This window comes from Telopea speciosissima, chromosome 4 (genome assembly GCF_018873765.1).
Source record: "Telopea speciosissima isolate NSW1024214 ecotype Mountain lineage chromosome 4, Tspe_v1, whole genome shotgun sequence".
In the NCBI taxonomy this organism is placed as follows: domain Eukaryota; kingdom Viridiplantae; phylum Streptophyta; class Magnoliopsida; order Proteales; family Proteaceae; genus Telopea; species Telopea speciosissima.
In genome coordinates, this window is record NC_057919.1 from 38365677 (window position 1) to 38377741 (window position 12065).

Below are 12065 nucleotides of genomic sequence, written 5' to 3' on the forward strand. Positions count from 1 at the left end.
TCCTATCAAGGCTGATTCCTCCTCTAAGGATAACTCTGCTTTTACTGCTGGTCGTGGTCGTGGACGAGGCCGTGGCACAGGGGGAGGTCGTGGTGGTGGTAGTCGTAGTACTGGTGGTCCATCAGGTGATCGCTCTACTCGACGGTGTACTCATTGTGGTAAATCTGGTCATACTGTTGACTATTGTTGGGATAAGCATGCCAAACCAGATTGGGCAACCCAATCAGCCAATCATGCGATTCGATGGGTGTCTTGATATTGTGACCACCTGGTGATTCTCGATCGGGTTCTACTATAGGTGGCAGTTCATCTAGCACTACTCATCGTGACGAGCTTTCTCAGATATTACGGAGGTTACAAACTCTTGAGGCATCCAGTGGCGCATCCTCCATACCTTCCTCTTCCGCTGCTACCCTTGCTCATGCAGGTACATTTGCTTTCTTCTCCACTACTTCTCCCTGGATTATTGACTCTGGAGCTTCTGCTCATATGACTGGTGAGTCTACCTTGTTTACGTCCTTTTCGAATAACTCGGATTCTTCATCTGTCATATTAGCTAATGGGTCTCCGCTCTTCTTGGATCGATGCAGTCACTCCCACCTCTTCTATTAGTCTTTCCTCCGTGTTGCATGTTCCTCGGTTTCCGTTGAGTCTTCTTTCGTTAGTCGACTTACTAAAACTTTACACTGCTCGTGACATTTTTTCCTACTCATTGTGTTTTTCAGGATCTTCTCACGAGGAAGACGATTGGTGGAGGGCATGAAAAGGATGGGCTGTACTATCTTACCTGTGGTGCTGCTACTTCTTCTGTTGCTGCTGCGTCTGTTGGTGGGGTGACTCCCTTCCAATGGCATTGTCGTTTGGGTCATTTATCTTTAGCTAGGTTACAGTTATTATTTCCGTCTTTTAAGTCTGTGTCTAGGATAGAGTGTGAAGCCTGCGAGTTGGGGAAACACCACCGTGTGTCTTTCCCTTCTCGATCTGTGGCTCGTAGTTCGTCTTTATTTGCTTTAGTCCATTCAGACATCTGGGGTCCCTGTCGTGTCAAGAATAAACGTGGTTTTATGTATTTTATCACATTCGTGGACGATCATTCCCGTCTTACCTGGTTGTATCTCCTAAAGGATCGTTCCGAGTTTTTATCTGTATTCCAAGAGTTTTATAATGAAATAAAAACTCAGTTTGGTGTGTCTATTAAAGTTTTTCGTTTTGATAATGCATTAGAATATGTACAAAATGAAATTTCTGATTTTTGTATTGCCCGTGGCATGATTCATCAGACTAGTTGTTCCTACACTCCACAACAAAATGGAGTGGCTGAACGCAAAAATAGGCATCTTCTTGAGGTAGCTCATGCTATCATGTTCCATATGCATGTTCCAAAGCTTTTTTGGTGTGAGTGTGTGTTGACTGCATGTTATTTGATTAATTGCATGCCTTCTTCTATTCTTGCCGATAGGTCCCTTTTTTCCATTGTTTTTCTGGGCATTCCCGCTTTCGCTTTGCCCCCTCGTGTTTTTGGATGTGTGTGCTTTGTGCAGAACTTACATGTCTCCACTGACAAGTTTGCACCTAGGTCTACCAAGTGTATTTTCCTAGGTTATTCTCGTACCCAGAAAGGGTACAAGTATTATGACCCTGTCTCTTCTAGATATTTTGTGAGTGCTGATGTTACCTTCTTTGAGGGGAGTTCTTTCTTTTCTCAATCTTCGTTGTCCTCTGAGGACGAGTGGCATCCTGTTGTGCCACCTCCTATTCCTACCTTAGTACCGTTTTCCCCTCCTTTGCAGGTGTATCAACGTCGGGACAAGACAGCAGCTCCGTGTGAGATTGCTACTGTTCCAGTGGCTTCAGCCCCTCCACTTGCGTCCTCCTCTGGTGAAGCTCCGTCTGCTTCCTCATCTGATAACTTACCTGTTGCCTTGCAGAAAGGTACACGTTCCTGTACACAGAAGTCTAATATTGTGTACCCCATTGACAATTTTGTATCCTTATCTCATCTACCGCCTTTGGTCCATAATTTTGCCTTGTCGTTATCCGCTTCTACTGTGCCTAAAAGTCACACTGAGGCCCTTCGTCTTCCTGGTTGGAAGGATGCCATGGATGCTGAAATGGATGCCCTGTTGACCCGTAACACCTGGACACTTGTTGATTTGCCACCTGTTAAGGACCTTGTCAAGTGTCGCTGGGTTTACACTATTAAGTATCTTCCTGATGGTTCTGTTGAGCGGCTCAAAGCCCGTCAGGTTGCCAAGGGATATACCCAGACCTATGGAGTTGATTATTTTGAGACGTTCTCTCCCGTTGCTCGGCTGAATTCGGTGCGCTTACTTATTTCCTTGGCGGTGAATTTTGATTGGCCATTATATCAACTTGACATTAAAAATGCCTTTTTGTATGGTGACTTACAAGAGGAGGTTTATATGGAGCAACCTCCGGGGTATGTTGCTCAGGGGGAGGATCGTACACGGGTTTGTAAACAGTCGCCCAGAGCGTGGTTTGAGAAATTCAGTGCTACGGTGATGTCTTGTGGCTTTTCACAGTGTTATTCTGACCACTCGGTGTTTGTCCGCCGCCGGGATGGTAAGGTGATTGTCTTGGTCATCTATGTAGACGATATTATTATTTCTGGTGATGATGAGGCTGGTATTGCAGAGGTAAAAGCATATTTACAGCGGCATTTTCAGACCAAGATCTAGGTAATCTTCACTATTTTCTTGGCATCGAAGTTGTGAGAAGTAGGAAAGGTGTCAGTTTGTCTCAAAGGAAATATGTATTGGACCTTCTGTCTGACACTGGCATGCTTGCCTCAAAGCCAGTGGATGTTCCTATGGATCCTCATTAGAAATTTGGGGTAGATGATGGTGATCTCCTTAAAGACGTGCACCAGTACAGAAGTTTGGTTGGGAAGCTAATCTATCTTACAGTTACCAAACCAGACATTTCCTTTGCAGTGGGTGTCCTTACTCAGTTTATGCAGTCTCCTCGGAAGGCTCATTGGGATGGAGTTGTTCGTGTTCTTCGCTATTTGAAGGGTGCTCCTGGTAAAGGGTTGATTTATCGCCCTCATAGGCATATGGATCTTGTTGCTTTTTCAGATGCTGATTGGGCTGGTTTGGCCAGTGATCGTCGCTCGACTACAGGGTATTGTACTTTTGTTGGGGGTAATCTGGTTACGTGGCGTAGTAAGAAACAGACTACAATTGCCAGGTCGAGTGCTGAAGCGGAATACAGAGCTATGGCTCACACTACTGCAGAGTTGATGTGGCTCAGGTCTCTTCTTCTTGAGATGGGTTTATCTGTGTCGGTGCCTATGAAGATGTATTGTGATAACCAGGCAGCCATATACATTGCGAGCAATCCGGTCTATCATGAACGGACCAAACATATTGAAGTGGACTGTCACTTTGTTCGAGATGCTGTGTTAAAAAAACTTGTTGAGACCCCATTTGTTTCATCCTCGAATCAGCTGGCAGATATGTTCACCAAGTCACTTTTTGCTCCTAGTTTTCACACCTGTTGTAACAAGCTGAGCATGGGAGACCTGTATGCTCCAGCTTGAGGGGGAGTGTTGAAAACTAGGGGTATTTTAGTCTTATATTTTGGTTGTTTGGGGTTTTCTGTTATTTTACATCAGTTCTGTCCTTAGTTTGTAAGGTTGTAATAAGGGGTTAGGGGTAATTTCATATATCCCTAACTACCTAACTTTCTATTTTGTCTGAAGTTATTATATATTGAGAGGCAGCCTGCGTGAAGGTATTCTGAAAAACCTATCGCAGGCTGCTCTCCTCTCTTGCGGCAACTTCTTCTCCCTCTCCTTCTTCTTCTTTCATCTTTCTTCCTTCACCCCTGATGTGATTAGTTTAATTCTGATTTGCAACAAGTACTATCAAGTTTCACAATAGAAATCTGTGGGTGTGAAGTCTCATAAACAACCTGAGGGGCTGTTGGAGTAGGCTGTGAGTCAGCCAAGCCAAGCCCAGATGTTTCCGAAGCAGCCATAATGTAAGGGAAAAAGCACTTGACCATAAACAAGTGTACCAACAATAAGTGGGGAGTACACACTCAACCCAAATGTGGAATCCAACACAAGACTTCACACAGAAGGGGAAAAAAAAGATTTCAGCAAGGGAGAAAATCCATGTAATCTCGACAAGACGTCACCCTACCATTCTCCAAGGTGTAACACAAGCTGAAACAAGCTTAAGGACCTCATAAGGAAAGGTGTTCCCATCATTTCTCACCAAGATAGCAACATATTACAGTCCCAATACAAGTAGCACAGAAAATATGCAGTCTCAGTTTTACCTGGGCAGAAACAGAGATCCCATGAAAACAGAAAAAGCTCCAATAGATCCTTCAAGCAGCAAGAAGGGATTTATGGGTCTTGAAGAACATCCTTGGGCGATTCTAAAGAGTAAAGACCCATTCCATGGTTGAAACCCATGCCGAGGGAAGGAGAAACAAGGACTGCAAGTTGAGACTGGCGGAAATTTCTGTAGTGGTTGGAAGAGCTTCAAATCTCAAGGGAGCTTCAACAAAGCTCAAACAGCATCTTCAACCACATGAATAGGTTATATTGAACCTATTCTATGCCCCTTCAACAACTCTTTACATAGAGATCTTCTCCTTGAACCCATTTGTGTCCTAGGGTTTCAAAGAAAAGAAAAAGAATAGGAGAAGGAGGTTAAATGCGACTCTCAAACCCTAGTGCTCTGATACCAAGTTGGATTTTAGGTTAGGTAAGCAAGGAAGAAGTTGGAGGAGGATGAGGAAGAGAAGGAAGAGTGTTTTGGTTGTAATGTCTTGAGTTGGAGAGACTTCTCCACTCAGCTATATTACTTCATTACAAATGATAAATAAATTACATCCTCCCTAGGGAGGTAAGAGGTAAAAAAGGGAAAAAACAGGAAAATACATAATAGGACTGCTGGAACTAAACTAGTTCCTAAAATACCCTTAGACCAGAATATCTAATATCTCTAACAAAGTCAACATGCCAAACTTTCTCAATAAGGGCTCATTCTTCTATAAATGTCCATCTACATACATAAAGTAGACCAAGGATTTTCATTGATAGCTTGTAGAGCGCAAGATAGATATCCTACTATTGGCCCGAAAGCTTATCAGAGGAGTCTGTTTTATATAAACAACATGGTAGAATAGGACAGACATGCCATTCAACGGTTCAACCAGGATTTGAGGGTGATCTGAGGTTTAGTTAAACTGAAATTTTTTTCTTAAGAATTCTAATTCTGACTTCCAGATATTCTTGCTTTTTTTTTTCTCCTGCTACCCAATTGTTCCCTGTATTCTGTCCCAGCTCCCAAATTTCTCCTATTGAATATATAATAATTTTGGGTCTACCTCCTGTTACAGCATGCCATTATCTCTGACTTCCTAATTAGGATTTGGAATTTTGGGCTACAAATTTCTCCTATTGAATCTAAACTGACCTAGTGAAGAGATGCAGGGGATCAGGAGTATGCGGCAAATGGGGCCCTAGTACACAGTTTACGACTGATGCAATTCAAATTCAGTCCTGAACTACTACTTCATGGACCAGCTTACTAACAACTGAAATTGCCCCATCTAAACTAACATGGCCTAAACCAAAAATCAGCAAGTTGCATCTAATATACACAGTTTCTTAAAGTGGATTTCTTTGACTGTACAAATGAAGACAGAAAAACAGACAGTAGGAGACCATGCCAAGCTTATTTGGCCTACTCCATCTCTTATGTAAAACCACTCAAGGTTGGTCCTCATTTTATGTACATGAAACATAAAAATCTGTGTGCATTTCAGACCAGTCCATTGGTCCTGCAGCCCCGTAGCCAAGTTAACGCCATGAGATAAAATGCAAGGAAATTCATAGAAAGCTTCCTTTAAAATCCCTAAACTAGAGATAGAAAGTACGAAAAAATTATTATCAAGTGGTATGCATAAAAGCACTTACCCATGTAGATCTTCCATTTTTACCAAAAAAAAATAAAAATGTTGAAGATCTTCCTTCACAACAAGAAGCAGAATTTTCTGGACCACCCAATCTTTACCATAGATAACTAGGCTATGCAAGTGTATGTAGAAAGACAGATTCTAGAAATGCATCTTCCATCCTTCAAACTTGAAAACGCTACGACAACATTTGAGATGCTCTCATTTATATGTAGAAGCCCCTCATTTTAATTATTAGTTGAACAAGTGATAGAATCCAATAACAACAGAAGTGAAGGAACAATATACTTATTACTTATTAGAGGAAAGAGCAAAGCATTAAAAAAGGGGGTAAAATTGGGTATTGAAATGAATGAGAAATTCAGAGAGACAAACATTGAGGGACGTGAAAGGTGAACTCTTGATTATCCAAATTTGTTTGAACTGCGATGCCAACATTAACTACGTTTGTGTTTCCTCCTGCTCTCGCCATTTGTAAATCTAAAACAGAACAAGAGTCAAACAAGGGGGAAATTTTAAAAGAAGCATAAGTTCAAATTCCTTAAGATTTCACAATGGTAATGCAACACAAAGGCTCCTCTAGAGAAGCTCAAACTTCGAAAATTGCATTTGAAACCCTAAAACCAAAGCCGAGAGGTGAACAGAGTGAACTAAGAATGGCAGGAAGTTGAAAGGGAATACCTTTACCAACAGTTTGAGATCTGATTGTGGCTTTCATCCTCTGCAAGAGAGCATCAGAAAGAGGGAGGAACAAGGAGAAGAAGAATAAACTTAGAATTTGACATAAATCATGGAACCAAAGGAGGTCAAATACACATTATCAGCAGAGATCATACACTGGAGGTTGCGTGTCGTTGGAAGAAGACACGAAAGCTGAAGCAGATGTAGAAGAAGACAGAACGAAATGCATTGGACTCACGGAACCGCAAAAAAAGTAGTCGCTGTGAACGCAGCATGGACTAGACAAAGCATAACGTAAGGAGTAGAGCAATTGCTTCGATTTCTTCGCTGAGGCAGTGAGTTTAAATGGAATGTCGGTTGTCTCATCATTGTTAGGGTTTCCAATGTATGAGAGTTCGGTTCCTGTTGCGACATTCAGGAATCAGGATTGTGTCGGGTTCTGAGAGCTCAAGCACGAATACAACTCCCGACCTTTTTTGAGAGCAAACAACAAAAATTTTACCGTAATTTCAGGCGTAAAATTTGTAAGGGTGTTTTCCGGTAAATGCATAGATTTTGGTAAAATTTTACTTGATGAAAATTTTCCAAATAACAAAACAAACGATGGAAAATCTAATTTTACAGTAAAATTTGTTTTACCGACTATTTTATGCCAAAACAAACAGAGCCAAAGCAAATCAAAGTAAAACAATCAAGCACGATAGGGATATTACCCTTATTGTGGTACATATAAAACTGTAGCTCCAGGATATATATGTTGCAATCTTTAACACTCCCCCTCAAGCTGGAGCATACAAGTACCCATGCCAAGTTTGGAACAGCCTTTCCTCAAAACAGGACCCAACAAAGGCTTAGTAAACACATAACCAAGCTGATCCGCAAAAGAGACGAACATAGTGACAATCAGTTTCTTCATGACGACGTTCCGCACAAAATGAAAATCAACTTCAATGTGCTTGGTTCACTTATGAAATACCAGGTTGTTGGGAATGTAGATAGTAGCTTGGTTATTACAAAACATCTTCATATGTTGAGTAACCGGGAAACCCAACTCTTGAAGCAACGATCTCAGCCACATCAACTCGGCTGCAGTGTGGGCCATAGCTTGATATTCAGCCTCAACACTGGATCTGGCCACAGTTGTTTGCTTCTTTCTCCCTATTACATATTAATGTTTTTGAAACCTTTGTAAACATCTTACAAAATACGTCAACGGATCACCATATGAACAAAATGCCCAATTTTGTCCTTAGTCATGAAAAGATTTAAGGTGAAATCCTATGAACAACCTAGTGGAGAGCCCAAAATGAGAAGGGAAATCATTTCAAAGAGAGGGGAAAGAGACCTGTCAATCAGGTCTGCAACTCGTCACGCACAAGCACACGGTATCCAACAACTCAGAACTTTTCTCTATTCCAAATATAAAAACTGAGTTCGGTTACAATTATATAAAGAGTATAAACAAAGACTCTCAAATTAACTCAAAATTCCACCTTCTATCTCTTATCTCCTACGTAGCCAACTTAAAACAAAACATGAGAAATAGAAGAAATAAAAGACTGCAAATTAAACCCAAATAATTAACTAAACTACTACCAGCCCTTATTAGACCAAAAGCCTGGATTAGGTTGGTTCCGTTTGGGTTTGGGTTTCTAAAGCCAGTCATGCTAGTCCAACCAGTTGATTGCTACTGCATCACAACCACAACAACACAATAATGTCATGCAATCATAATCATAAATAAATAAACAATTTATTAATGGATTTGATGGACACACTTCCAACATGTATAAAAAGAGCTGAGTTCCTGGTGAGTCAAAGCCCAATCTTTAATCTTATTGGTGCCATTATCCAGCTGACCCCGCTTAGGCAGGGTCCTGGGGGAGTTGAGTTTGGAGACGGTCCTAACATTCGGTATTTTTAGAAATAAGCTTTAGGGTGGATTATGTATGTGGTGGGCCTTTGATCCAATGTTTTTTCATTGTAATTGGCTACTTTAATTGGCCTATAATATGGGTAGAGGCTACAGGCTAGGCATACGAGATTAGTTAAGTGTCTTTATTTCTTTATTTTAATTATTATCAAGTGTTTTAGTTAGGCTGGATTAGTATTCTATAGTCCTGTTTTGAGTCAGTTTCTTATATTATTTCAGTTTCCTAGTCAGTCTATGTTACCTAATTAGTAAAGGGTTGGGTTAGACCTTTCTTTTGTTTAGTGTTTGAGTTTGTTTTTGAATCATCTAGATAAGTTTGTAACTGTCAAATGAATTAAAGGTATTCCCCAAATAATTAGAACTAGTGTTATCCCATTGAAGAACATCTAAACAAGCTCATCATTCTTCAGGATAAAGTCTTGTATGTTATCAAATTTTGAGTTTATTGATGTAATGTTTCTGTTTCTTACAGATCCCCAGAGGGCTATCTGTGCGGTAACTGGATTGCCTGCCAAGTAAGACATCTTTGCATTCGGCAAAAAAATTGACATATATGGCTGGGGAGATTGTCATCTTGTTCCATTTAATACTTTTATTTCAACTCCACAAGAGAGATTATTTTTGTTTGTCTTGGCAATTGTTGGGGACTTGATACTTCATGAACATTTGGTCAAGTGTCTGATGCGCTAGTTGTATTCCTGTTTCCTTTTTTCTTTTTTAAATTATCTTAATTATATATTAATGGACAGAAGATGATATTTTTTTGTATTCTAAGTTCATGTATGCCACCTTTTGATGAAATTTTGTGTTCAACACTTTATCACAAAATCATGATGAGAACAATGATGGCAAATGATGAAGCAACTTCGTATATTAGTAAAATGAACCAATCAAACTTGAAAGAAGAAATCTAATAAATAATTGTTTCCAGATTTTTTAAATAAATCAAAAAAAGATTGTGCTATAATATAAAATGTAAAATCCTTGTTAATTTTCAGAATGATTAACATTGAAACTTTTTATATTCTATTGAACCTTCCAGGTTATATATCAGTTTACAAGAAGGGAATGAAAGATTGAAAGTTTCTAAACCACTATCGAGTTACCATGGACGAATATAAAGCACAGTAGCATGAATAAGTGCGAAATACAATACATAATATCATGCAACACCTATAGCTCCATTCCAGCTCTGTGCCATTTGTCCATTTGTTCATTGATTGTAACAACCTTCTGCTTGGATGGGTTAAGGAAAGAAAAATATTGAGAAGAATCATTTTCCTGTAGTAAATTGTATGATATAATAATTAATGTATCCCTGCCAGGCTTTCATGAAAGTCAAACACTTTGACCATGTTTTCCTTGGGTGATGGACATTTCTTTAATAATGAAATTATTGTTGAATTATTTTTGGTTGCTACAGGTACCGTGACCCTAAGACAGGATTACCTTATGCAACTAAAGAAGCATTCAAAATTATCCGGGAACGGTAAACCTTCTTCAATGATTTCCTAGGAGATGCATCATCTTTTCTTTTGGGTCATAATTATTTCAATAATTATCAAGTCTGTTTTAACTTTGGCATCAATTAACTTTCTGAGTTGTGTTACCTTTTTCATTAACTTTCCGTCAGTTTTAGATTTATATCATTTCCTTCTCTTAATGGAGTTGAGTGATTCTACACTTCTAAATTTTTACCTAAAGCAGTTGTGAGGTTAAGGCCACTGAAACAACTGTATGCCAATGACTGCTACACCACCACCACCACCAACAACAACTAAGCCTTATCCCAGTTAAATGGGGTCGACTGCATGGATCCTTGCCCTCCAATCAGCTCTATTCGAGGTCATACTCGATACAAGGCCTAAGCTATGCATGTCTTTCCTCACCACTTCTCCTAGGGTCACTTTAGGCCTGCCTCTAGCTCTTTTATTGCTACATTCTTGTTGATTGGGGAAATATGGCTTATGTCAATGAGACACAACCAATAATGCTTTATTTATAATAGAATATAAGAGAGTAAAAGTACAGAAATATCCCTATGGACAATTCTACCCTTATACCCATATTACAACACTCTCCCTCAAGTTGGTGCATAAATACCACACATGCTCAACTTGCACACAATAGGATGAAAAACTTTATTACCGAGACCTTTGGTAAACACATCAACCAACTGGTCTCCAGACTTGACAAAAGGAACACATATCAGATCCGATTCTAGCTTTCCTTTAATGAAATGAGGATCAATCTCCCCATGCTTTGTCCGATCATGTTGAATTGGATTGTGAGTGATATTGATAGCTGATTTACTATCACAATATAGCATCATAGGAAGAGTAACAGGAGCAGCCAAATCAGTCAAAAGACTTTGGAGCCAAATAGTTCGCAATGGGCCGTAGTCCGGAACTTTGTGATGGAGAGTTGAAAAAATAAAATCACAGACAAGATCCCAAGTCAAAACCCCACTCACATAAAAACCCGAAACTTGACTGAAAACTCAAACTTTTCGGAATAACACCAAATTGTAGGAAACAATAGTTAATAGAAAGGATAAGAACCTGTCAAAAGATGGCACCAATATGATACAGACCTATATGTCTCTTTTTTTTTTAAAAAAAACATACTGTATCAAATTGTATCAGCCGATACAGGCTGATACGATATGATACGATTGATAATTATCAATACCATCGATACAATTGATAAAAGGATTCATGGGTGCATTAATACGTATCGGTATGTATCGGCTGATACGGTTTGATACATACCGATATCATCGACACGGTCAATACATTCCATAAAAAAGCCCTTTTCACTCACAGACTCAATACAACTACTGTTCTAGTGGAAAAATGAAGGAAAATTTTCAACCGAGAGTCTGAAATCTTGCATTTATTCTTGGTTTTTCACACTTTTGGACTAAAAAACGAATCAAGGAGTGCTACAACATCATCCTTTACATCATCCAACACTCTTCATGGCTATAGACTACATAGTCGTCAGGCGGCAAGGTGACCCAAGGCGGTGGAGGGGTGTCTAAGCGCTTGGGCGATAAGGTCGACGCCTAGGCGACCAAGGTGCCAAAGTGTTATTTTTTTATTTCCCCTCTTTTCTAACATTATTTAGTATGCTACAATATGTACTTGATATCATCAAAAATCAACATTAAACCACATCAAGTCATAAAAAATTAACATCCAGTCACATCAAGTCATAAAAAATCAATATTAAGCCACCACATCGAGTCATAAAAGATCAACATAGAAATAGAAGACAGCAGAACTGAAGAAGCAAGTTATTGGAAGTCTGAAACAATCAAAATATACATTTGGTTTATATGTTCTTGGAATTGGTCATTTTCAGCCATACCTAGTCTCACATTGGGTTTATACTGTTCTTAGAAAATATGATCTTATCAATAAGTAATTAACCTGCTCTCGATTTAAAGAAATGTTTTTGTTCTCTAAGAAATTTGATTGATCAAATGATT

General features: G+C 39.4%; 1 protein-coding gene across 2 annotated transcripts in view; it reads left to right on the forward strand.

Moving 5' to 3' along the window:
- Positions 1-12065, forward strand: part of LOC122660138 (SWR1 complex subunit 2) — a 48639-nt gene that overhangs the window by 19431 nt on the left and 17143 nt on the right. Inside the window, exons 9-10 of one of the 2 annotated variants that reach the window (XM_043855319.1) lie at positions 9045-9087; positions 9996-10061. In XM_043855319.1, the coding sequence (XP_043711254.1) occupies positions 9045-9087; positions 9996-10061 (109 nt within the window). The remainder of the gene's footprint in view (positions 1-9044; positions 9088-9995; positions 10062-12065) is intronic. The other variant, XM_043855321.1, reaches the window with a different exon arrangement.